The 26,991-nt window shown below is 47.5% G+C and overlaps 2 protein-coding genes across 12 annotated transcripts in view; one reads left to right on the forward strand and one right to left on the reverse strand.

The window, feature by feature from the left end:
* NFX1 (nuclear transcription factor, X-box binding 1) overlaps positions 1-9,987 on the reverse strand; it is a 195,314-nt gene extending 185,327 nt beyond the window's left edge. For 9 of the 11 annotated variants that reach the window (XR_010598514.1, XR_006172450.2, XR_006172445.2 and 6 more), the window contains exon 1: positions 7,599-7,657. Coding sequence is in view for 5 of the 11 variants with exons in the window: in XM_042841433.2 (XP_042697367.1) it covers positions 7,599-7,644 (46 nt within the window). In the remaining 6 variants the exon portion in view is untranslated. Of the gene's footprint in view, positions 1-7,598; positions 7,658-9,209 lie in introns of those variants that run through there. The other 2 variants (XM_005312595.5, XM_065584166.1) reach the window with 2 other exon arrangements.
* Positions 9,988-15,698: 5,711 nt separating this feature from the next.
* Positions 15,699-17,831, forward strand: LOC135981479 (uncharacterized). Its single transcript, XM_065584169.1, has 2 exons — positions 15,699-16,302; positions 17,193-17,831. The coding sequence occupies exons 1-2, from the start codon at positions 15,765-15,767 to the stop codon at positions 17,693-17,695; spliced, it is 1,041 nt and encodes a 346-aa protein (XP_065440241.1). The 5' UTR covers positions 15,699-15,764; the 3' UTR covers positions 17,696-17,831.
* Positions 17,832-26,991: the final 9,160 nt, after the last annotated feature.

Raw genomic sequence — 26,991 nt, forward strand, 5'->3', positions numbered from 1 at the left:
TCAAAGTCTGCTTTTCTGAAGTCCAGGGTCCGTATTCTGCTGGTTTCCTTTCTTCCTTGTGTCAGGATCCTGAACTCGACAATCTCATGGTCACTGCCTCCCAGGTTCCCATCCACTTTTGCTTCCCCTACTAATTCTTCCCTGTTTGTGAGTAGCAGGTCAAGAAAAGCTCTGCCCCTAGTTGGTTCCTCCAGCACTTGCACCAGGAAATTGTCCCCTACACTTGCCAAAAACTTCCTGGATTGTCTGTGCACCGCTGTATTGCTCTCCCAGCAGATATCAGGGTGATTAAAGTCTCCCATGAGAACCAGGGCCTGCGATCTAGCAACTTCTGCTAGTTGCCAGAAGAAAACCTCGTCCACCTCATCCCCCTGGTCTGGTGGTCTATAGCAGACTCCAATCACGACATCACCCTTGTTGTTCACACTTCTCAACTTTATCCAGAGAGATTCAGGTTTTTCTGCAGTTTCATACCGGAGCTCTGAGCAGTCATACTCCTCTTACATACAACCCAACTCCCCCACCTTTCCTGCCCTGCCTGTCCTTCCTGAACAGTTTATATCCATCCATGACAGTACTCCAGTCATGTGAGTTATCCCACCAAGTCTCTGTTATTCCAATCGCATCATAGTTCCCTGACTGTGCCAGGACTTCCAGTTCTCCCTGCTTGTTTCCCAGGCTTCTTGCATTTGTGTATAGGCACTGAAGATAACTCATCGATCATCCCTCTTTCTCAGTATGAGACAGGTGTCCTCCCCTCTTGTGCTCTCCTGCTTATGCTTCCTCCCAGGATCCCATTTCCCCACTTATCTAAGGGCTTTGGTCTCCTTCCCCTGGTGAACCTAGTTTAAAGCCCTCCTCACTAGGTTAGCTAGCCTGCTGGCGAAGATGCTCTTCCCTCTCTTTGTTAGGTGGAGCCCGTCTCTGCCTAGCACTCCTCCTTCTTGGAACACCATCCCATGGTCGAAGAATCCAAAGCCTTCTCTCCGACACCACCTGCGTAGCCATTCGTTGACTTCCACGATTCGATGGTCTCTACCCAGGCCTTTTCCTTGCACAGGGAGGATGGATGAGAACACCACTTGCGCCTCAAACTCCTTTATCCTTCTTCCCAGAGCCACGTAGTCTGCAGTGATCCGCTCAAGGTCATTCTTGGCAGTATCATTGGTGCCCACGTAGAGAAGCAGGAAGGGGTATGCAGGCAAGATTCTCCAGCCAGACCCTCATTGACCATTGATACTATTTACCAGCGATAGCACGCTGTTGATTAATTGACTAAAATCATGTTATCCCATCAAACCACTCCCTCCATAAACTTATCAAGCTTAATCTTAAAGCCAGAGAGGTCTTTCGCCCTCCACTGTTTCCCTCGGAAGGCTGTTCCAAAATTTCACCCCTCTGACGGTTAGAAACCTTAGTCTAATTTCAAGCCTAAACTTCCCCACCGCCAGTTTATATCCATTCGTTCTCGTGTCCACATTAGTACTGAGCTGAAATATGCATGCTTTAGGAATTATTTTGGGGAAGTTCTATGGCCTGCCTCATACAGGAGGTCAAATTAGATGATCACAGTGATCACTCCTCGTTTTAGAATCTATGAAAGTTTGGAAATTACAGAGGAACCAGATTAGAAGTGCTGGGCATGGCAGCTGTTGATAACACCAGGGAGGTAGGGAAAACTGTGAAGGCAGAGCAGAGTGCAAAGTGGCAAAGCAAGGACAAAAGGGGATACTTCCACTCCGCTCGTTTACCAAAACACTAATGGCAACATTCGTAACAATTCAGAAAACTCTCTCTAGCCTCAAAGCTTGAAAAAACAGCTCCAATTGTACACAGTGTAATCAAAACTGTATATCTAGTATAGAAAGTTCTTTGTCAGTATTCTCCTCCTTCCTGACAAGATCTCAGCTGCCATCTCCACTGCCATGTCTGGATGCTGGGATCCCATGAAGATCTCAGCAACACCACTGACACACTGCAGTGCAGTTCTTCATCCCTCTGATCCACCAGTTCAACAGAGCAGTTATGTTTCTATTTCACCAACAGACTGCGTCAGTTGCCTCTGTCGTATCTAGTAGCATTTAGGGCATCTTGGAAGAGCAAGCACTAAGGATTCTGTATAGATCACCATAGAACAGATACGTTTTCAGCCTCAAGCCAGAGCTGCTATTGTCATAGACCTTAAGCGTTTCTCTGCGCTGCTCAAAGTTATGAGATCCTATGCTGCTGTAGGACATCTGATTTGTGGAAAGAGGTTATTCATACCCTTCAAAAATCTTCTTATTGTCGGATGGGAGAATACAGAATAACCATCTATCTTATGATGAAAGGTGGTGATGGCTGTGAGATGCACTTTTATGGAGCTTAGAGATAATTCTAACATTTTTAGTTGTAGGATTTAATGTAGCACAAGTGGTAGTAGAGAGGATATAGGACTAATGTGCCTCAAGTCACACCAGAGCTGGAATCTCTTCCTCTTTGGAATATATGTGTGATGAGTAGTTTCCCGCTATGTAACAGCACAATCTTTATATCCTCAGAGCAGGCCATTTCCAAAATTTGAAATCACTGAGGAGCCATGCCTTGAGTCAGAGAACCTGTATACTGGATGGGTCTGGCCAGCATCCTGAAAGAGGAGATGAGGAACAGGCTGGAGAGTGAGTGGCGGACAAATCACCAATTGAGTAAAGTATGAAATCATGTTTGTCTTGCCCAGATGAGAGCTATAAGTATAACCCAAGTGCTCTCTCTTCGTATCGTGAGCAGGACCTTGGATATTAGAGGAACTGGCAGAAAGTCATAGAAGAGACTTGTTTTCCAGTGTAGGAGAAAGGCATCTCTGAGTGAGTGATGCCCAAGTTGGCCCTGGAGCAGAACTGCAAGCACTCCTTTTTCTTGGTTGTGGTGAATAAACTTATCTTTGGGGACTCCCCAATGTAGAAATATGCTGTGGAGAATGGAAGGTCTATTTCCCATTCATAAGCCTGAGAAAAATTCCCTCGGAGAGTGTCCACTGCAGTGTTCTGTATGCCTGGGAGGTAAGCTGCTGAGATGCTGATGTGGTGGCGAATGCACCAATTCCAGAGTTTCACTGCCCCACCACACAGGGAAGGTGATCTTGCTCCTCCCTCATGGTTTATGTGAAACATACATGAGATTTTTGACTATTGATCTCTATATGCTTGCCCCTGATCAGTGGCAAGAAATATGAGCAGGCATTTCTGACTGCTCAGAGTTCTAGTAAGTTGAGATGATGTGTGAATTTGAGAGGGGAGCATTTGCCTTGAATAGTGTGGGTGTCCATGTTGGCTTCCCATCCAAATAGGGATGCATCTGTTGTCATGTTGGGGGTGGTTGAGTGAAGGGAACCTCTAAACAGATATTGTGAGGTTCTTTCCACCAGTCAAGGGAGTTTTTCACAGCTGAGGGCATCAACAGAAATTTGTTTCAGCTGTGTTTGCTTGGTACATATACTGTTCTGAGCCATCCTTGAAGGCAGCTCATGTGAAGTCTTGCATGATTTATTACAAAGGTGCCTGCTGCCATATGTCCCAGTAGATGAAGGCCATTTCTGGCAGAAGTCTTAGGGCTGGCCTGGATCGTTGAGATTAAGTTGGCTAAGGTGTTGAATCTTTGTGACGGAAGGCATACTTTGGCCACTACCGCTTCAAGGTAGGCTCCTATGAATTCCAGATGTTGTACTGGCACTACTGTGGGCTTGTGGATATTTACCTATAGTCCCAGCTGAAGGAATAAGTCCATCGTCTTTTGTGTGGCCCTCAAATCGAAGGAGTGTGCTTTGAGAAGCCAATCGTTTAGATATGGGAATATCATAATTCCTTTTGTGCGAAGGTGCACCGCTGCCACAGAAAGGACCTTTGAGAATACTCTTGGTGCGGATGATAGACCAAATGGGAGCATCTTGTATTGAAAGTGATCCTGCACCAGATCGAACTGTAGAAAGCTTCTATGGGACGGATGGATCGCGATATGCGTAAGTATCTTGTATGTCGAGGACCAAGAACCAGTTCCGCTGGTCCAGAGACGGGATTATTGCTGCAAAAGTAACCATCTTGAAGCTTTGTGTCATAACAGATCTCTTCAGCGATCTTAGATCCAGAATGGGTCTCCAACCACCATTCTTCTTCGGTATCAGGAAGTACTTGGCGTAGAAGTCCTTCCCTCTGTGTGAGTGGGAACTGGTTCTACAGACTAGTGTGACACATGGCTATAAAGTGTTAAACAGCCTGCAAAATAAATAACCCTCAAAAAACCTATGAGGAGATAATGTTTGTGTTTTTGTGTATTTACCAGGGTGGATAAAAATCAATGATTTTTAAAAAAAAGGGGTGGTATTTAAATCGGATTTTTGAGGAAAAACCCTATCTAAAGATAGCTTTAATTAGGATACATTATAGCTCAAAGATATCTCATCATGGAATAGGGATTATAAATTCTAATTCTATAGTATGAAACAATATATTCATGTAATGTTTAAGAAAAGTTTTGTAAATGAGTTCCAATAGTTTATGGATTTAGGGACCCAATCTTATGGGGTTTCAGGGGCTTCTATATAGATTATTTAGGTTAATCTTTCTATCTATCCAATGGGACTCAGTGCTCAGTCTAGAAGATACCATCAGAGGTGCTTAGTTTTGCAGTTCTCAAACTGTGGATTTGTGTCTCCAGAGATAACATGCTTGTTAACAGCAAAAATGTGTTTAAATAAATAAATAATATATAGAGGAGAGAAATAACAGACCTCAACCCTGTTGTCCCTCTGACTCTCTGTACACAAATTTGCAATCACTTACCTCTCTAAAAGTGCAAAGTTTTAAAAAGTTCAATGAATAGAAGATTGTTGGGGGCGGAATAGATCTGGACAAGGAGAAGAAGTCTGGAGAGAAGTGTGAGAAGGGAGGGACAGGCAGTAGAAACAAAAGTGAAACTGTTTGAGCAGCATATTCCAGAAGTCTTGAGGTCTTTGAGTATAGCCTTCATTGATTTGAGATCTACCATACCATTCTCTCACTAGAAGGGAAAACCTGTAATGGCAGCAGGCCATAAAAGAGACCCAGTTTGGGAATATTTTAATGAAGTTCCTCTACCTGTGGGTAAGACAGGCATGTGTGCAAAATGCAAAAAGTGCAACAAAGAAATGCAAGGCCTGGTTGCCCGAATGAAACAACATTGTTTGATCCTGCTTTGAGCAGGGGGTTGGACTAGATGACCTCCTGAGGTCCTTTCCAACCCTGATATTCTATGAACATCATGAGAAGTGTTCCTTCTCAGGAGGAAGCTGCGTTGAAGATGATGAAAGGAACATGTAGGATCTTCAGATTGGTAAACTTTTTTATTTCATACTACTTTCTTAAGGACTGCCTGTCTTCCTTCTGGACTATTCTTAAATGTTCATGTTTGAGCAAACAAATATAGTTGTTACTCTATGGTACTATCATTTTAGATGGGGAGGGGGGGCTCTGTGTGGCCCGCGACTGATTTTTTTGTGGGTCAGTGGGCCCCCGATAGAAAAACGGTTCTCCACTCCTGCTTTAAGGGAACTGTGTTGTTGGCTTCTTGGTTACCAGTAGGGTATTATAGAAGCTGTTTTGTGCTGGCTTAGTAAAATTTAAGTATTGGAATATCCACTGGCTTTGGGGATTGTCTGCCCCATTCTTTGCAGTTTACCCTAACTGAGTAACTTCAGTATGGCTCCCTGGGACCCCAGTCACAACACCGAATATGTAAACACATTCCAGCAGGCCAGCACAAGAACACCCCAACCTAGCATACGATAAAATCGTTTGATAAAAGTGATGAATTGTGATATTTTATCTGAAACATCAGGAGTAAAACTACAAAGACAGGTGGTGAATAGGGATGTTTTGTCTGAAACATCAGGAGAAAAGTACAAGGGGAGGTAACAAACATGTCATGGAACATGTAAGGTGATACATAAGTTGTTTATCCCAGATTGTTTGTCTCAGTCTACAAGGTTGGGATACCGCACTTTAACCCTTCATCTTGCCTAGGATGCAGTGGTAAGTCCCACCAGTGACTGAACCGGTCCATTGTCATGGTAATACACGTGTTAGTATACCTGTAACCATTAAGCTGGAAAACCTGGTTGGGTGCCTTCACTAATAAACCAAGTCTTGTGGTCTTATTGGGCAGTTCGATCGGAGTCTGCTCTATGGGCTATCTGGGCAGAAAGAACCTCCACGCACAGCTGAACATCTGACCACAGCATGCAAAGCAGTGATGGGCAATTGCTTCTCTTCTGCCAGAGTACTCTTTCTGGATGCCACTATTACTCATTCCATTTGACAACTATATGGAGCCACTTAGAAAAATCACAACACATGGTCTACAATGTCAATAGCATACAGGTAATAAACAGCATGTTCCTCACTTCTGATGCTAATAATGCTATCCTTCAGTTACCTCAATATCTGAAGGAGATTAGCAAGGGGACAAAAACTGAACGTAGGAAGACCTAGCTGCCACCATCACATCTCTGAGGGAGTCTACACTCAATAGTGAAGTCAGGCCATAAACTGGGGCTTCTTCTGAACAACTCATTAATTCTGGCCACTCACATCCACAACTTCCAAAAACACCTCCTGTCTCCTGCAGTTAGCAAGAAGATGGTGCACCTACTGTTGTATGATGACCTCATGACAGTGATGCAGTAATACAGTTTGGAACTCACTGTAATAGACTGTAAATGTCTGACCTTAAAGAAAACTCTATCCAGTTCAAAACTCAGCAGCACCAGCCACCAGCAGTACATCACCCCCTGCTCATTCACTGGCACATAACAGAACCAGGTTAATTTCAAGATAGCCATCTTCACTTTTAAAGTCCTCCAAGGAACCGGAACAAGTTAAGAAAGTACCTTTCCCCAAGGCCTCCCTCAACAAATGAGTTACACAGGAACCATAAATCTGTCAACATTAAGGCTAAGTCTCATGAAACCAGGGGCTATAGTTTTCTCAACAACTGATCTAAGACCAAGGAACCATATTCTGAAAGTGAGAATGATCACAAGACCCCACCACCTTCTGAACAAAATATAAGACTCACTACTTTAGCCTAGCCATTCCATAACAGCAGCAGCAACTGGGGAAAAAATAGAAGGAAGAAAGGAAGATCATATTCCCCATATGTATATTGAAAAAAGTTTGTTTTTTCGCTAGCAACTCCTAGGGAGAATAGGGGGAAATGCAGTCCACTTGTTGGACCTTGTCTTAGTACACTTCCCAGAGACATCTAATGTAAGAGCAACATTACAGTAGAATCATAGTTGGTTTTTCTCCTCCAAATACTGCTAACGATCAGAACATGGATAAAGTGTTAGGCTACTTCAGATAAACACCCAATATATAAACTTTTGAATGTTAGCTTAAAGATCTTAATATTTTGAGCTTTACCAGAGTCTTTCATTATATGACCATATGACAGCAACCTAACTACTTACTTGCAACATAATATTAAATGTAAAGGGAGAGAAATAACTAATATTTTCAGAATCTACAATATAACTCTTCCATACAAAGCTTAAAAATAAGGCCTAATATGAAATAAAATAAACTCACCCCACACATTCATAGATTCCAAGACCAAAGGGACCACTGTGATCATCTAGTCTAACCTCCTGTATAACATAGGCAAGGCAAGGCAATGTCGATAAGATTCCTAGAGCATACCTTTCAGAAAAGCATCCAATTTTATTTAAAAGTTGTCAGTGAAGGAGAATCGACACTAACCATTGTAACAATTACCTGCCCTGTTAAAAATATACATCTTATTTCCAGTCTGAAGTTGTCTAGCTTCAACTTCAGCCATTCAATTGTGTTATACCCGTCTGTACCAGACTGAAAAGCCCAAGTTGCAAAGCAGTACTCCTGAGGGAATTCTGCACCAAAAAAATAAAAATTATGCACACAATATTTTAAAATTCTGCGAATTTTGTCAATAAATGTGGCTCCAGCATGGCAGAAGGGAGCATAGGCCACTGGCTGTATTGAGGTGGGAGATCACCCTGAAGCCCCAGGGTACAGGGACTTGGCAGTGAGGCTGCACCTGACCCTGACACAGGTCTGGGCCTGCCCCAGAAACACCCTGGGGCCCTGCCTCTCTGGACCAGGTGTGGTTGGGCTGGCTCAGCCTAGCAGGATCCAAGTGTGGAGGGGCTTAGTGTGGGGTGAGAGGTTTCTGTGTGGGGCAATCTGGGTGCAGGCAGCTCAGTGGGAGATCTGGATGTACAGGGGTTCATTGGTGGGGGGTCCGGCTGCAGGGGCAATGGGACTCTGCATGGGATCCAGGTAAAGGTGGTTGGGGCTTGGGGGGGGAGGGGAGAGGCTGGGAGTGGGGAGATGGGGCTCCTGGGTGCTGCAGAAGTAGGGCTTGATAAGGTGGGGGTCCTGGTGCAGCTGCTTAGGGCTCAGTGGAGGGGTCCAAGTGTAGAGGGGTAGGGCTTGTCAGGGTGAGGGTTTGATGGGCCTGCTTAACGAGGGAGCCCCAGCTGTTGACGAGGAGATGCCACATGCTGGGCTCCTGCTTCCCCCAGCCATTACCCTATCCCCTTTTCTTCTCCATTCCCCTCCCCGGCTCTATTCCACCCTCCTTCTTTCCCCACATCTTCTCCCCACCCCCACCACTGGCACTCACTGTTGCACAGAAAACAGGAAGGCTCCCAGCATACAGAAGGGGAACACCACTGGCACTAGGACCTAAGAGGCAGCGTCCAGCTGCAGAGTCAGCCTCCTTCAGCTTGGCAGCTCTGGGCTTGCAGAAATGAGGGGGGGGGGGGGCGCAGTGGCATGTAACCCCATACCTCACCTCTGTTGAGGGGGCAACCTCCCCCTGAAAAAAAACTGCACCCATGGTCATTCCCTTTGCTTCTCTGTTGTTTTCTGCATGGAAGCACAGAAATTCCAGGGTGGGGAGGGTTTTCTGCAGGCAGGCAGAATCCCCCCCAAGAGTAAAAGCGGAGAGCTGGGCCCAGTCCCATGGGTCAGGATCTCCTGCTGTGTGGTGAGGATGAATCAGTCTCCCTCTGCAATACACCCCCAACCTCTGGCCCACCCCCAGGGCCTGCTCCTCCCACCCACCACCACACACACACCCTCATATAGATAAAATTCCCAGATAATAAATATTTAAAAATGAATTTTAGTGGCCTCCATTAATACCTCACTACTTACTAGATCTAGAAACAACTGTTTATCCCATCAGGAAGAGGGACTGCCTTATGCAGGAAGCTTGCTGTAAGAATAAGGACTGAAGATTCCTGACTTTGAAATACTCAGTTTTATAATTGTGTTCCTGAACTTTCTGCATTTGTTTGTCTTTGCTTATATTATTACATGGTGAAATCATACTTTGTGCCCACCGATAGGATATTGGAGTACAGCAAAATTACAATTAATTTTCCTCACTTTTTCCCCAAGTTGACTACAATTTTTATTAGGGAAAAAATGGCTGGCAGGAGCTGTGAAGCGAGCTGAAGGGCATAGAAATTGCTCTAGAAGACCAAATCACTGTCCCCCTATAGCTTTGCCAAGATCATTTCTTTCTCTCCCAGCGGCGGGGCGCAAGGCCCGGCGTGGAGGGGGGAAGGGCCCTGCCCGGAGCAGGCTGCTGCTTGCACAGATATAGGGAGGCGGCTTCGCTGGTGCCCGCGCGAACAAACCACCCCTGCCATGAGCTCGCGCCGCGCACGGGGCCGCGTGCCAGCCGAGCTGGGTTCCCGCCGGGGGGCGGTTCAGCCCCCAGACTCCGCTGCGAGCAGGCTCTAAAGGCGGGCAGGTCCCTGAGCCGCAGTCCCCTTCCCCGGGGAGCTCTGTCACAGCCAAGACCCGCGTGAGCCCTACCTGAGCCCGGCTGCGCCTCCGCCATGCCGACCCCGCGCACGCGCCTAAGCAAACGCCCTCCCACCCCCGACAAGGAAACGCTCGGCACCGCGTAGGCCACACCCACAACCCGGGGAGGAGGCAGGGCCAAGAGCGCGCGGCTAGGAGGCGGGGGCTGGCCTGGAGCCACTCTGGGAAGGGAGCCTGCTAGCTGATCTTGCAAATTCCTACAGTTAGCAGTTTGTCCCCTGCACTCATGGCAGGAGAAAGTATTAGCTAGACCAGGGGTTCTCAAACTGGGGGAGGGACCCCTCAGGGGTCACGAGGTCATTACATGAGGGGTTGTGAGCTGTCAACCACCATCCCAAACCCTGCTTGCCTCCAGCATTTATAATGGTGTTAAATATATTTAAACGTGTGCTTAATTTATTAGGGGGTTGCACTCAGAGGCTTGTGATGGGAAAGGGGTCGCCAGTAAAAAAGTTTGAGACCCACTGATCTAGACCATTCCTGACACGTATTTGTCCAACCCACTCTTAAAAATCTCCACTGATGGAGATTCCCGTCCTTAGGCAATTTATTCCAGTGCTTAATGACCCTGACAGGAAGTTTTTCCTAATGTCCAACCTAAACCTCCCTTGCTGCAATTTAAGCCCATTGGTTCTTGTCCTATTCTCCCTCCTCCTTGTAACAATAGGGTTACCATATTTCAACAATCAAAAAAGAGGACGGGAGGAGCCCCGCCCCCGTCCTGTCCTAGCCCCGCCCCTGCCCCTTCCACTCCCTCCCACTTTCTGCCCCCTCAGAACCCCCAACCCTCCCCCCCACTCCTTGTCCCCTGACTGCCCCCCAGGACTCCACCCCCTCCCTAAGCCTCCCTGCCTCTTGTCCCCTGACTGCCCCCTCCTGAGACCTTCCCCACATCCTAACTGGCCCCCTAGGACCCTACCCCCTACCTGTCCCCTGACTGCCCCAACCCTTATCCACACCCCCACCCCCTGACAGCCCCCCCCCCCAGAACTCCTGACCCATCTAAACCCCTCTGCTCCCTGTCCCCCCCCCTCCTGGGACCCCTGCTCCTAACTGCCCTCCAGAACCCCACCCCCTACCTAAGCCTCCCTGTTCCTTATCCCCTAACTGCCCCTTCCTAAGACCCCTCTCCCTAACTGCCCCCCAGGACCCTACCTCCTACCTGTACCCTGACTGCCCAAAACCTTATCCACCCCCCCCAGAAAGCCCCCCCCGAACTCCCGACCCCCCTCCGCTCCTTGTCCCCTGACTGCCCCCTCCTGGGACCCCTGCTCCTAACTGCCCTCCAGAACCCCACCCCCTACCTAAGCCTCCCTGTTCCTTGTCCCCTAACTGCCCCCTCCTGAGACCCCCCCCACCTGTACCCTGACTGCCAAAAACCTTACACCCCCAACCCCCAGACTGCCCCCCCCGAACTCCTGACCCATCCAACCCTCCCCCCTGCTCCCTGTCTCTTGACTACCCCCCCACCCCAGAACTTCCCTGCCGCTTCTCTGGCCCCCAGCCCCCTTACTGTGCTGCAGAGCAGCGCGCTCGGAAGCGGGGGAGGGGAGCAGGGTCGGAGCTCTAGACAGCGAACGGCCGGCGATCTGTGAATGCAGGGAGGGAGGGGGAGGAGGGGAGTGGTGTCAAGTTTCAGGAGAGAGGAGGGGGAAGTGCAGGAAGGGCTCTGGCTCTGGCTGTCGGAGCCCCGGCTGCTCTGTAAGCCAGGCGCACGCTCTGTATGGGGGGGAGGAGGGGGAGGAGGGGAAGTCCGGACATTGACAAATTCCCCCCGGATGCTATTTTTAACTCGAAAAAGCCGGACATGTCCGGGGGAATCCGGACGAATGGTAACCCTATGTAACAACCTTTTATGTACTTGAAAACGGTTATCATGTTTCAGTCTTCTCTCATAGGTCATGTTTTCTAGACCTTTAATCTTCTTTGTTGCTCTTCTCTGGACTTTCTCCAATTTGTCCACATCTTTCCTGAAATGTGGTGCCCAGAACTGAACACAATACTCCAGTTGAGGCCTAGTTAGCACAGAGTAGAGCGGAAGAATTACTTCTCGTGTCTTGCTTATGACACTCCTGCTAATACATCACAGAATGATGTTCCCTTTTTTTGCAGCAGTGTTACACTGTTGACTCATATTTAGCTTGTGGTCCACTATGACCCGCAGATCCCTTTCCCCACTACTGCTTCCTAGGAAGTCATTTCCTATTTTGTATGCATGCAAATGATTGTTTAGGAAGCTAAATGGAGTACTTTGCATTTGTCCTTATTGAATTTCATCCTATTTATTTCAGACCATTTCTCCAGTTTGTCCAGATCATTTTGAATTTTAACCCTATCCTCTAAAGCACTTGCAACCCCTCCTGCTTGGTATCGTCCACAAACTTTAAAAGTGTACTCTCTATGCCATTATCTAAACCATTGATGAAGATACTGAACAGAAACGTATCCAGAACTGATCCCTGCAGGACCCCTGTAGGACCCTTTCCAGCATGACTGTGAACCACTGATAACTACTCTCTGGGAACGGTTTTTCAACCAGTTTTGCACCCACCTTATTATAACGCCATCTAGGTTGCATTTCCCCTAGTTTATGAGAAGTTCATGCAACACAGTTTTATACCACGTCGACCACTTCCCCCCATCCACAAGGCTTGTTACCCTTGGCGGGGGGGGGAGGAAGGGATAGCTCAGTGGTTTGAGCATTGGCCTGCTAAACCCAGGGTTGTGAGTTCAATCCTTGAGGGGGCCACTTCAGGAACTGGGGTAAAAATCTGTCTGGGGATTGGTCCTGCTTTGAGCAGGGGGTTGGACTAGATGACCTCCTGAGGTCCCTTCCAACCCTGATATTCTATGATTCTACCCTGTCAAAGAAAGCTATCAGGTTGGTCTGACACAATTTGTTCTTGACAAATCCCTGCTGACCATTACTTATCACCTGATTTTCTTCTAGATGTATGCAAACTGATTGCTTAATTATTTGCTCCATTATCTTTTCAGGTACACAAGTTAAGCTGATTAGTCTGTAATTCCCTGGGTTGTCCTTATATTTTTTTCTATAGATTGGCCCTATAATTGCCCTTTTCTAGTCTTCTGGACTCTCTCCCTTCTTCCATGACTTTTTAAAGATAATTGCTAATGGCTCAGATATCTCTTCAGTCAGGGCCTGGTGACTTGAAGACATCTACTTTGTCTAAGTAATTTTTAACTTGTTCTTTCCCTATTTTAGCTTCTGGTCCTACCTCATTTTCACTGGCATTCACTATGTTAGATGTCCAGTCACTACCAACCTTCTTGGAGAAAACTGAAACAAGGAAGTCATTAAGCACCTCTTCCATGTCCACATTTTCTATCATTGTTTTTTCCCCCTCGTTGAGTAACGGGCCTACCCTGTCCTTTGTCTTCCTCTTGCTTCTAATGTATTTGTAGAATGTTTTCTTGTTACCCTTTATGTCTCTAGCTAGTTTGATCTCGTTTTGTGCCTTGGCCTTTCTAATTTTGTCCCTACATACTTGTGTTATTTGTTTATATTCATCTGTACTGGGGCAGTAACCCCGCTTCTGCTCTGATGAGCTGAAAACAGCCCTGGAGAGGGCTGTGGTAGGGAACCTAGGCTGATTGGGGAAACAGCCTCAGCTGGGGCCACGCCCCAATCAGGCCGCAGCTGGCCCTATAAAAGGGCTGCTAGCCAGAGTTTAAGAGTCTCTCTCTGGATGTTGAGAGGGATGGGTCTGGTTGCTGAGATCTGACAAGGGTACCTAGAGTGGAGCAGGGCTGGGGGAAGGCCACAGGAGCTGGGGAGCTCCAGCCTGGAAAACCCCTAGGCTTCAGGCCTTGCTAAAGGCCAAGAAGGTACAGGGGTTGCAGAGGGGTAGCCCAAGGGTAGGCAGAGGCAGCAGGTCCAAACCCTCCTTGCCAATGATGAGTGGTAATTATACTGCAGTCTGCCCCAGGGAGTGGGGGCTAGATGGTGACTGGCAGTAGCCCAAGTCTGAGGTGAGGTGGGGGTTGGGGGTTCCCTGGGGAGACCTAGTGAGACTGTGGGGTACTGCAGGGGGCAGAACCCTAAGAGAAGGGGTACTGGGAGGGACATGGGGTGGGAGGGGCAGTGACAAGGTGAGATACCAGCCTGCAGAGGACACTCTGGAGGCTGGCAAGCTAATTCCCTGGATGGCCAGCAGGAGGCGCTGCAGTGGAGAGTCTCACCTCGCTACATCATCTTTTGTAATTTGACCTAGTTTCCACTTTTTGTAGGACTCTTTCTTGATTTTTAGATCATTGAAGATCTCCTAGTTAAGCTGTGGTAGTAGGATTTTGTTTGTATTTTGTGTAACTTAGAATGAAGGATAAAGAATAATAATGTAGTATGTATTAAATATATTGATGTATGATTTGACCATATCCTGCCAGCCACCCTTTTTGAATAGCAGAAAGGAATGGCCTAATGGGCTATTGGTAGAGATGCATCAACCAGAATCTGTCTGGGCTGATTTCAAGGCAGTAACAGACCTCTTAGGGTCACCACTTTGTTGTTGGTTTAGCATTTTAAAATAAGTAAAAGAATGAAATGATTGTTTTTCTTTTGCATTGCAACTTGATGTTCCTGTTCAAAATGTTCTGTGTAAATTAATTCTGTTTTTGCATGTGAATGAGGAATGTCTGTATTAAGAGAGTGTGAAGGCCATCACCGAACCAGATGTTCTAGGGAGGAACTGAAGACAGATGCAAGGGCACCCGGAGGTTGCAACCTGCCCCTATTGAAATGTCAGAGAAGGGCAGATTGATGACTCTAAAGATGAGACCGGGACCTATCAATGGGGACAAGAGAGCTATGATCAAAATCAGCATGGGGTAACTCCTTGAGAGACCTGATGAAAGAACAAGATAAAGGATGAGAAGGACAAATTAAGAAAACAAGCACTCGTCAAACGGCTATTGATTACAGCATGACAGTGCAAAGTTCATTGGTCTCAATGAAGGAAAATCACTATATATATATATATATAGTGTGTGCCTTGCCATGAAACTTTGGGTTCATCCTGCCAAGACAGAGCATCGTATCACGACCAACAGAACCCGGCTCCTCCCTCCCTGTGATCAACCTAGCTGGGCATTAGATTGATACGGACTCTGGACTAGTAACTATAACATCAACTGGCAGGAGTGTGTGTGTGTGATTGAATCCATATGCTAATTGATTTATTTCCAATAAATGCAGCATATTGCCTTTTCCCCTGAAAAAGATCCTGTGTGCTTCTTATCAGCATAAAGCCAGGGTGGTCTCTTGCCATACTTCCTATCTTTCCCACGCAGTGAGAGAGTTTGCTCTTGTGCCCTTAATAATGTCTCTTTGAAAAACTGCCAGTGGTCTTCAATTGTTTTTCCCCTTAGACTTGCTTCCCATGGGATCTTGCCTACCAATTCCCTAAGTTTGCTAAAGTCTGTCTTCTTGAAATCCATTATCTTTATTTTGCTGTTTTCCCTCCTACCATTCCTTAGGCCTGGTCTACACTACGGGTTTAGGTCGACGTTAGCAGCGTTAAATCGAATTAAGCCTGGACACATCCACACAACGAAGCCCTTTCTTTCGACTTAAAGGGCCCTTTAAACCGGTTTCTTTACACCACCTTCGAGGGGATTAGCGATAAAATCGGCCTTTGCGGGTCGGAATTGGGGTAGTGTGGACGGAATTTGACGTTATTGGCCTCCGGGAGCTATCCCACAGTGCTTCATTGTGACCGCTCTGGACAGCACTCTCAACTCAGATGCACTGACCAGGTAGACAGGAAAAGACCCGTGAACGTTTGAATTTCATTTCCTATTTGCCCAGCGTGGAGAGCACAGGTGACCACGCAGAACTCATCAGCACAGGTAACCGTGATGGAGTCCCAGGATCGCAAAAGAGCTCCAGCATGGACCGAACAGGAGGTACGGGATCTGCTCGCCATATGGGGAGATGAATCAGTGCTAGCTGAACTCCGTAGCAGTAAAAGAAATGGCAAAGTATTAGAAAAGGTCTCCAAGGCCATGAAGGACAGGGGCCATAACAGGGACACACAGCAGTGCCGCGTGAAAGTTAAGGAGCTACGGCAAGCCTACCACAAAGCCAGAGAAGCAAATGGAAGGTCCGGGGCAGAGCTGCAAACTTGCCGCTTCTACGCGGAGCTGCATGCCATTCTAGGGGGTGCAGCAACCACTACCCCAACCGTGTGCTATGACTCTGTCAATGGAGAAACACACAGGGAAGACGGTTCGGGGAACGAGGAAGATGAGGATGGAGGTACTGTAGGTAGCTCACAGCAGCAAGGAAGCGGAGAAACCGGTTTCCCCAACAGCCAGGATATGTTTGTGACCCTGGACCTGGAACCAGTAACCCCCGAACTCACCCAAGACCCTCAGGGCACACAGGAGACCTCTGGTGAGTGTACCTTTGTAAATATTTGTAAACATTACACATGGTTTAAAAACAAGCGTATTTAATGATTAATTTGCCCTGGCAATCGCGGCCAGTACATCTACTGGAAAGGTCTGTTAACGTGTATGGGGATAGAGCGGAAATCCTCCAGGGACATCTCCAGAAAGCTCTCCTTCATGTACTCCCAAAGCCTTTGCAAAAGGTTTCTTTGCAAAAGGAGGGCTGCCTTATCCCGTCCGCCATGGTAGGACACTTTACCATGCCAGGCCAGTAGCACGTAGTCTGGAATCATTGCATAACAAAGCATGGCAGCGTATGGTCCCGGTGTTTGCTGGCATGCAGACAACATCCATTCCTTATCTCTCTTTGTTATCCTCAGGAGAGTGATATCATTCACGGTCACCTGGTTGAAATGGGGTGATTTTATTAAGGGGACATTCAGAGGTGCCCGTTCCTGCTCTTCTGAACAGAAATGTTCCCCGCTGTTAACCACGCGGTGGGGGGAGGGGTGAAGTGATCATCCCAGAGAATCGTGTGTGTGTGTGGGGGGGGTGTGGTTTACTTGGGTTTGTGCCGCATGTTAACCCGGAAACCGCAGCCCCTCCTTTTACATTGAAAACCCATTTTAAATGGCCAACCCAATTCATCCTTGATATGGGAAATGCGCTGCTGTTTGAAACCTTTCCCGCATGTTAAGAAGGTTAAAAAAGCCAAAAGACTGTGGCTTACCATGGCTGCCTGCAAGCTGAAATATGTTGCCTGGGGCACTGCGTAAGTGATCTCTCATACCAAACCGTCAGGCAGAGGAAAAATGCGACCTTGTAATGAAAGAGTGTACCCATTGTTCTCTAAAATGTGTCTTTTTTAACCACCTCTCCCTTCTCCTCCACCAGCTGCAAATGTTTCTCCTTCGCAGAGGCTAGTGAACATTAGAAAGAGAAAACGGAGGACGCGGGACGATATGTTCACGGAGCTGCAGATGTCCTCCCACGCTGATAGAGCACAGCAGAATGCGTGGAGGCAGTCAATGTCAGACATGAGAAAAGCACAATATGAACGAGAGGAGAGGTGGCGGGCTGAATGGCGGGATGAAAAGAGCAAGTGGCGGGCTGAAGATGATAGGTGGCGTCAGCTTGCAGACAGACGGCAAGAGTCAATGCTCCGTCTGCTGGAGCATCAAACTGATATGCTCCAGCGTATGGTTGAGCTGCAGGAAAGGCAGCAGGAGCAGAGACCGCCGCTACAGCCCCTGTTTAACCAACAGCCCTCCTCCCCAAGTTCCATAACCTCCTCACCCAGACGCCCAAGAACACGGTGGGGGGGCCTCCGGCCACCCAGTCACTCCACCCCAGATGATCGCCCAAGCATCAGAAGGCTGGCCTTCAATAAGAGTTAAAGTTTTAAAATGCAGTGTGTCCTTTTCCATCCCTCCTCCCCCACCCATCCCAGGCTACCTTGGCAATTATCCCCCTACTTGTGTGAGGAATTAATAAAGAATGCATGAATGTGAAAAAACAATGACTTTATTGCCTCTGCAAGCAGTGCTCGAATTGGGGAGGGGAGGGTGAGTGAATGGGGTCGGGGGGGGGGGGGGGTTGGAGGATTCATCAAGGAGAAACAAACAGAAGTTTCACACAGTAGCCTGGCCAGTCACAAAACTCGTTTTCAAAGCTTCTCTGATGCGCACCACGCCCTGCTGTGCTCCTCTAACCGCCCTGGTGTCTGGCTGCGCATAATCAGCGGCCAGGCGAGTTGCCTCAACCTCCCACCCCGCCATAAATGTCTCCCCCTTACTCTCACAGATATTGTGGAGCGCACAGCAAGCAGCAATAACAATGGGGATATTCTTTTTGCTGAGGTCTGAGCGAGTCAGTAAGCTGCGCCAGCGTGCTTTTAAACGTCCAAATGCACGTTCCACCACCATTCGGCACTTGCTCAGCCTATAGTTGAACAGGTCCTGACTATTGTCCAGGCTGCCTGTGTACGGCTTCATGAGCCATGGCACTAAGGGGTAGGCTGGGTCCCCAAGGATCACGATAGGCATTTCAACATCCCCAACGGTTACTTTCTGGTCCGGGAAGAAAGTCCCTTCCTCCAGCTTTCGAAACAGACCAGAGTGCCTGAAGACGCGAGCATCATGTACCTTTCCCGGCCATCCCACGTTGATGTTGGTGAAACGTCCCTTGTGATCCACCAGGGCTTGCAGCAGCATTGAAAAGTACCCCTTGCGGTTTATGTAATCGGTGGCTTGGTGCTCCGGTGCCAAGATAGGGATATGGGTTCCGTCTATGGCCCCACCACAGTTTGGGAATCCCATTTCAGGAAAACCATCCACTATTGCCTGCACGTTGCCCAGAGTCACTACTCTTGATATCACCAGGTCTTTCATTGCCCTGGCAACTTGGACCACAGCAGCCCCCACCGTAGATTTGCCCACTCCAAATTGATTCCCGACTGACCGGTAGCTGTCTGGCGTTGCAAGCTTCCACAGGGCTATCGCCACTCGCTTCTCAACTGTGAGGGCTGCTCTCATCCTGGTATCCTGGCGTTTCAGGGCAGGGGAAAGTAAGTCACAAAGTTCCATGAAAGTGCCCTTACGCATGCGAAAGTTTCGCAGCCACTGGGAATCGTCCCACACCTGCAGCACGATGCGGTCCCACCAGGCTGTGCTTGTTTCCCGGGCCCAGAATCGGCGTTCCACGCCATGAACCTGCCCCAGTGACACCATGATTTCCACATTGCTGGGGCCTGTGCCTTGTGAGAGGTCTATGTCCATGTCAATTTCCTCATCACTCTCTTCGCCGCGCTGCAATCACCTCCTCGGCTGGTCTGTGTTTCACCTTGGCATGTCCTGGCTCTGCATATACTCCAGGACAATGCGCGTGGTGTTCATAGTGCTCATAATTGCCGCGGTGATCTGAGTGGGCTCCATGATCCCAGTGCTAGCTATAGCGCCTGGTCTGAAAAAAGGCACGAAACTAGTATCTGACGGACTAGGGGAAGGAGGGAGGGCGGGCCGAGTGACGACATGGCGTACAGGTACAGGGAATTAAAATCAAGAACGGTGGCTGTGCATCAGGGAGAAACACAAACAACTGTCACACAGAATGGTCCCCCCAAAGATTAAACTGAAAACCCTGGGTTTAGCAGGCCGTTGATTTGACGGAGGGAGGGGGAAGCAAATGAATACAGAACAAATCTATTTTTTACATCTTAAGACGACGGTGCAGCGTGACTGATAGCCCTCGGCATCTTTCTGGGTGCCTGGCAGCAAATACTGGGCGCTTGGCAGTTAGTGTATTACGATGGCCTTCAGGCCTATTGCACAATCTGCTGCTCAGGGAATATTCTGCTAATGTGTGATGATCCAACTTGTAATAGGACGGTTACCAGTCGTAATACACCATCTACTGCCAAAAGGCAAGGGGCTGGTGCAATGCAGCCCTACGGCTGCCAGCCCCACAGCTGCCAGCACCCAGATCGCCGATGAAGGCTACCAGTCTACTGCACCGTCTACCGCCAAAAGGCAGTTAGCTGCTGCTGCTGTGTAGCAATGCAGTCCCACGTCTGCCGGCACCCAGATGACAGATGGTGACGGTGAGCTGAGCGGGCTCCATGCTTGCCGTGGTATGTTGTCTGCACAGGTAACCCAGGTAAAAAGGCGCGAATCTATTGTCTGCCGTTGCTGTGACGGAGGGGGAGGGGCCTGACGACATGTACCCAGAACCTCCCGCGACACTGTTTTGCATCATCCGGGCATTGGGATCTCAACCCAGAATTCCAATGGGCGGCAGAGACTGCGGGAACTGTGGGATAGCTGTGGGATAGCTACCCATAGTGCAATGCTCCGGAAGTCGACGCTAGCCTCGGTACTGTGGACGCGGTCCGCCGACTAGAGCACTTAGAGCATTTTATGTGGGGACACACACAATCGGCTGTATACAACCGATTTCTATAAAACCGGCTTTTATAAATTCAAACTAATTTCGTAGTGTAGACATACCCTTAGAATCATGAACTCTAGCATTTCATGATCAGTTCCACAGAGCTGACTTCCTCTTTCAAATTCTTAACCAGTTCCTTCCTATTTGTCAAAATCAAATCTAGAACAGCCTCTCCCCAGTAGCTTTCTCCGCCTTCTGAAATAAAAAATTGTCTCCAATACATTCCAAGAACTTGTTGGCTAATCTGTTCCCTGCTGGGTTTTTTTATCCCACCCCCCCCCAACAGATGTCTGGGTAGTTTAAGTCCCCCAACACCATCAAGAACATAAGGTTGTTCTTATTTGCTGACTTGTCCTAATTTGCTAAAAAACTGCTATCTGATGTAGCTAATTCCTACAGATAGGTGTTTCACACACCCAATAGTGTAAAACTGCTATCTGTAGGCATTAACTACATCAGACAGCAGTTTTTAGCAAAAGTAGGACCAGGGCTGGCTCTGGCTTTTTGAATGGCAAAGCAAAAAAAAAAAAAAAACTAAACCTGCGGCGTGGCAGGGGGACCAGCTCGGGGAGGGAGCAGGCGGGCGGGAGAGAGAAGGGGGAGCCAGGGCTACAGCAGGGGCGCTGCCACGCGGCCCCTCCCGCTGCGCCACCGCCTGCCGCGAGGGCTCCGCTCCGGTCGGCGGGGAGGGAAGGAAGAGGACTGCCCTGCAGGGTGCTCTCGTTCTCCGTGCCGCCGCCCCCTACAGGGCGGCCGGAGCGGGGAAAAATAATAATAAAAAAAAAAAAAAGCGGCCGTGCCGCCCTAGGATTGGGCAGAATGCCGCCTCCAACAATCTGCTGCCCCAAGCACCAGCTTGCTCAGCTGGTGCCTGGAGCTGGCCCTGAGTAGGACCTGTCGCTGCTTCAGGTAGCACATTCCTACAGATAGTAGTTTCACACATACTATAGTGTAAAACTGATAGTTAGAATGTGCTACCCGTAGCAGGGAGAAGTAGTGAATTGTTACTATTAGCAGTTACTGATACATATAGTTGTTCTTGTGTGCTGACTTGTCCTAATTCGCTTAAACTTGACAGTGGTGTGGGATGGAAGCATAAAGTGTTTAGATTCCAAATGACCCTGCCTGGATTCGTTCTTGTGAGCCCCAGAAATGTAGAGGATAATTTAAACTCAGTTTCCTTAGCGTTTGCAATCTCTGACCATTACAGTTTATCAACTCAGCAAGCAGGCACAGGCAGCAATGAACTTGTCCTGTTGCCTTGACTGAGAGAGGTTTCTGATCAAAGGGAGCATAGATTCCAGCAAGCTCCTGGGGTACTATCTCATTGGAGATGAAAGGGCTTGTTCAGAAATAGATTTTGAAGTCTGTAGGGTAAAGATGAGCCAGATGAGATTGTCTCCATGCAGCTATATTTTATTATCTGGGGGCTGAGTAGGAAGGAGAGAGAAGTATTTTGGGTATCCTATTTCCTTTACTGAGGACCATCTATGGTCACCTGAAATTTTTCCTGGCAGAAGCAGTTCCTATTTATTACAGGGTCAAAATATGGCTGCCATCACACAGAGGCATTAGTGGTGGTGGAGGTGAGAAGAGAGCCAAACACTCCCATGCATGTGGAAGCCATAATTTTGCTGCTGCCTAAATACCCTGATGGCAAACAGGTAGGAGGAGAAGGCACTGCCAGCTATAGTGACCACCCCAGAGGAGTCATGCACTGTGTGGAGTTTGTTGCTACACCTATTCTATGCTGGTGAGGGCAAACCTCACTCCACAGTGCTCCTGGTGGCCTCAGGGCTTCCCCTGGTTTCCACCAGCACAAACACTGCTCCTCTCACCATTACATGAAGATGCACCACCTTCTCTTCCTCCCTGCCATTGCTCAAGCTTTAGAACCATAACTGAGCCTGCAGTTTGTAAAGTGCTCATGATCTCTATAAAACATGACATAGGATGATTATAATTGTTGCTACTGAAACCTGTTGCTACTGAGGAGCTCAAACTCAGACAAACCTTAGTGGAGAGGCAAAGCGTTCTTTTGAAAAAACTGACATGGTGGTTTTGGTGAGGTGAATAGCTCTGTAGAGGTTCAGGCTTCTCCCATGAACAAATGAGCCAGCGAAGCAGCCTAGCAAAATAAACAAACCTACCCTGCTATTTACATTGGGAAGACAATTGATGCTGAAACTGCAGTTGACAGAATGTGATATAAACAAGTATTGCACAGAAAAAATATTTCACTACAGTTTTCCACAGAAATTGAGATTAGGATAGGTGTTCAAAAATACAGGGGGAGGGAGAAGGACCGATGAGGTGTGAGACTGTTAGGGCAAAGGTGGGCTGAATGGCACCATAGTAAAAACTGAATATTTCATGACCATTTTATTAGATTTAACTCATGTTTTTAAATCATCCAACACATTAAATTTGGCTATACAAGCCTACTATGAAGCACTATATCTACAACCTTTTTGGTTTCTTGTTGTAATTTTGTGCAACTCTTTTAATGAACTTCTCGAATGCAGTGCATTCATTTTTGGTGGCTTCTCATGTGTCAGATACTTCCAGTCCTTCACAATATGCTCATGATCAGACAGAAGGTGACTTCTTTCAGAAAACAATTCTATTCAATGAGGAAAAAGAATGCTCAACTATAGCTGTTGAGACTGGGAGTAGAAAGAGATGAATTCCTACTTCTTTATCCCAGGAATCATAGCACAAAAATTGGGTCGAACCATTAGTGATGATAAAGAAGAAGTTGAAATCAAATTACATTTGTTCATCATATGATATTCCACTCTGTGTTCAAATTCTCTATTCTGTTCTGATCACATGGCAGCCCCACTGCTGGTAGTGCCTCACTCAACTCTATTGTTTGTGTTTTATAAGACTGGCATCTGTAAAAGCTATGTAGAGGTTGATGGAATCCAAAAGTTGTTGTAGAGATGTAAAAATCAAGTCAGTATACTTTACTTTTTCAGCTGGCTTAACAAACATTTCTTGTCGTCTTCATTTAAGAAGTTAATATAAGTGCCCTAATTAGTCAACATCTGAACTGAAGTCTTTGCTTTTTCCAGTATCAGAGGGGTTGCCGTGTTAGTCTGAATCTGTAAAAAGCAACAGAGGGTCCTGTGGCACCTTTGAGTCTCAAAGGTGCCACAGGACCCTCTGTTGCTTGCTTTTTCCAGTACATTTTCAAGGGACATCTCTCTGATCCAAGTGTAGTTTCCATTGCTGGACATAGATCTACTACTGTTGTAGCAGATGCCTGGATGGCATTGTATAATGACCCAAGTGGTTTCAATAGTAGACTTACAAGAGAGGATGGCAATTGTGTTCTCCGAACTTAATAGGAAAAGTAGTCCACCAGCCTCGCAACTTAGATCCGTCACATCTCGGTAGATACTTTCCAAAGCCAGTAATAATGGTTGCAGTAATTTTAAGACAGCCAAGGATCGGTCATGAGAAAGCCAGTGGATTTTCCCAGGTTGGACTAATTTGAACTTCTGTCCCAATGTATCTTCTATATTTTCCAAGATGTTCAGTCCTTTTGTACTCTTGCTGAAAAAGAGTATAATGAAGACATTAAATTTATAACTTTTTAAATGCCTTTTGAAGATTCTGTAGCTTGTGCTAGTTGGAGTAGATGGCCTCTGCAGTGTGTATTGGAGAGATCAGAGTTACCCTTTCTCTGAGCAAAGCTGGTACTCCACTATGTCTTCCAGAGAAGTTTGCAGCTCCATAAAATGCACAAGTAGCCATCTGTCTAGGGTTCAATTGACAAGCGTTTAACTTTTCTAAGATATGGGTTGTCAGAGATGCAGCCAATGTGTCTTCTATAACCTGAACATCTAGGAATTCATCTACTGACCTACCACTGATATCAAGATAACATAGGCAGTGACTTAATACTTGACACCCATTTGCATCAGTGCATTCATCAGCCATGTACGCACATTTTCTGAATGCGGCGAGAGAGTTCTTCACTTTTTCAACTGCTGAGTCTTTCACTGTTACATTACATGCTTCTAACCAGTCAGTTGAGTTTCTTGCAAAAAGATAGTGAGCATTTGCTGGTCTTGGTCGGAACCAGTGTTCAATTTATGGATTAACAAATGACAATGCATTTACCACACAGACTGGAGGCCAATGTTATCTCCAGTGTGTGGTATCTCTTGCTTAAAGGGAAAGTATGATGTGACGGCCATGTTTGTTCACATAAAATGTGTTGTCGCCAGCATTCTTAACAGCCTCATTAAGTACTTCTAAAATTGGCTTTGACAATGACTGGCTTATAAGGCTTTCTGCATGTTGATGCAGTCCAGAAGATTGGTGTTTTGCAGCCTTTTCACAAAGTTTGTCAGCATTGGCTTTGCTGATCAGTCTGGCAAACCAAGCTCCTCCACTTTTACTGTATAAATCATGGTGTAGTGTGGTGGCCTGGCTCCCAGCCACCCCAGAGAGGGACGAGCCCCTCCGGATGCCAAAGTGGGCGGAGCCACTGGAGCCTGCGCCCGCCCCCCAAAGGTCAAAGCGCAGGACAGGAAGTATAAAAGCCCCACCCCAGGGCTCAGAAGCAGCCTGGCTGCCAGAGAAGCCAGACGCTGGGGGCCTAGCTCCTGCTGGAGAGACTCCTGCAGCCTGTGACCGACCGAAGGACTGGCCAGACCCCAGAGAAGCTGTTAAGCCTACCGGTGAGAAGCGACCGAGAGGAGCTGCCAAGCCTACCGCTCGCTGAGTACCCCGAGGAGCCCATGGTGCTTGGTTCCCTGGAGGACACCGACCAGATGCAGGTACTGCTAGAAGGGGAGGTAGGAAGTAGCCCGGGGGCAGCCGACCCTAGTCTGGCTACGGAACACCCAGAGCCGATGTCAGTGTGTTGCGGCCAGGATCCCCACTGACACAGCAGCAGGCTGCCTGCCGCTGTTAGGGCCCTGGGCTGGGACGCAGTGGAGTGGGTGGGCCTGTGTCCCCCCTGCCACCCCACTTACGAGTGGCAGTCTCCCCCTCACCCAGACGCTCAGAACCAGGAGCCTGGGTTTTTGTTCCTGAACTATTTGCTCAGCCCCTGCCTGAGGGCCTGAGCCCTTGACAGTTTCCTGCCTCACCCGGCTAATTCCCCGACTCACTGGAACTAAGTAGTGAGGCCGCCTGGCTCCCAGCTGCCCCAGAGATGGGCGACCCCAACCGAACCCTTCTACACATGGTATGCTCACATCTTGAATACAGTATGCAGTCCTGGTCGCCCCATCTCAAAAAAGATATATTGGAGTTGGAAAGGGTACAGAGAAGGGCAACTAAAATGATTAGGTGTCTGGAATAGCTTCCATATGAGGGGAGATTAAAAAGACTGGGGGACTTTCTGGTTTAGAAAAGAGACTATTAAGGGGCGGGGGTGTCTATAAAATCTTGACTGGTGTGGAGAAAGTAAAAAGCTCCCTCACAACACAAGAAATAGGGCTCACCCAATGACATTAATAGGCAGCAGGTTTAAAACAAACAAAAGGAAGTACTTCTTCACACAACATACAGTCAACCTGTGGAACTTTTTGACGGGCTGTTGTGAAGACCAAAACTAGATAAATTCATGGAGGATATGTCCATCAATGGCTATTAGCTAGGATGGGCAGGGATGCAACACCATGCTCTGAGAGCCTCTGTTTGCCTGAAGCTGGAAGTGGATCACTCAATAATTGCCCTGTTCTGTTAATTCCCTTTAAAGCACCTGGCATTGGCCACTGTCAGAAGACAGCGGGGGGAGGGATAGCTCAGTGGTTTGAGCATTGGCCTACTAAACCCAGGGTTGTGAATTCAATCCTTGAGGGGGCCCACTTAGAGATCTGCAGCAAAATCAGTACTTGGTCCTGCTAGTGAAGGCAGGGGGCTGGTCCCAATGACTAGGAGATAGGATATCTCCATTAATTTAAGACTGAGTATTGAGTTAGATGGACCATTGGTCTGACCCAATATGGCTGTTCTTATGCTCTTCTGTAAAAATTACAGTAATTATAATAAAAATGTTTAGTACAGAAACTCCCAAAACACCAGCCAAAATTGATCACTTGGGCAACACAGCTCTGTCTGCTGGATACCTAGGCAGAGTAGGTGAGTTCATGTAAATATAATTTGGTCCTGAAGCCTTCCCCCCACCCCCAGCCCATCATTAGCTGTCAGGGAAGAGCTCATGCAGACCTTGCTTACAAATCATAATTTTAAATTATAAGCTTGGCCAACATTGCTGAAATGAATGCGCCAACATTGTCAGAAAAAACAGCCATGTCTTTGTTCATACTTTTCAAACCTATAATACTTTTTCAGGTACAAGTATTTTATCATACATTGTATATGCTTTTAAAGTGTGTATTAATGTTTCAATTTCAATTCAAATTTCCAACCAATGACAAAATTGGCAACACTATTGCACCTAGTTGTTCACTGGGGGGTGTTGGGGAAATTCGGAGGGGTGGGGGGGTAGGGAAGGCCCGGTTTCACTGAATTAAGTCTTCTGCTGCAGTACCTCAGTAGGTTACATCAAAGAAGAACTGCAGTGACTAGGCATTTGGATGCCTGTGCCTTTAAGAAAAGGCATTGGAATACCCGTGCCTTTAAGAACCCAGCCTTGGGAAGCCCATGCTGAGAGGTACTGTCTATGGGAGAGAAAATAAAAAATCCCCTCTGCTCCCCCCACCCTATTTTTTGCCAAACACTGGTGTCTCAGTCCACGGGGGTAACTGTTACTTCCTCTTCT

This window comes from Chrysemys picta, chromosome 2, assembly GCF_011386835.1.
Source record: "Chrysemys picta bellii isolate R12L10 chromosome 2, ASM1138683v2, whole genome shotgun sequence".
Taxonomy (NCBI): domain Eukaryota; kingdom Metazoa; phylum Chordata; order Testudines; family Emydidae; genus Chrysemys; species Chrysemys picta.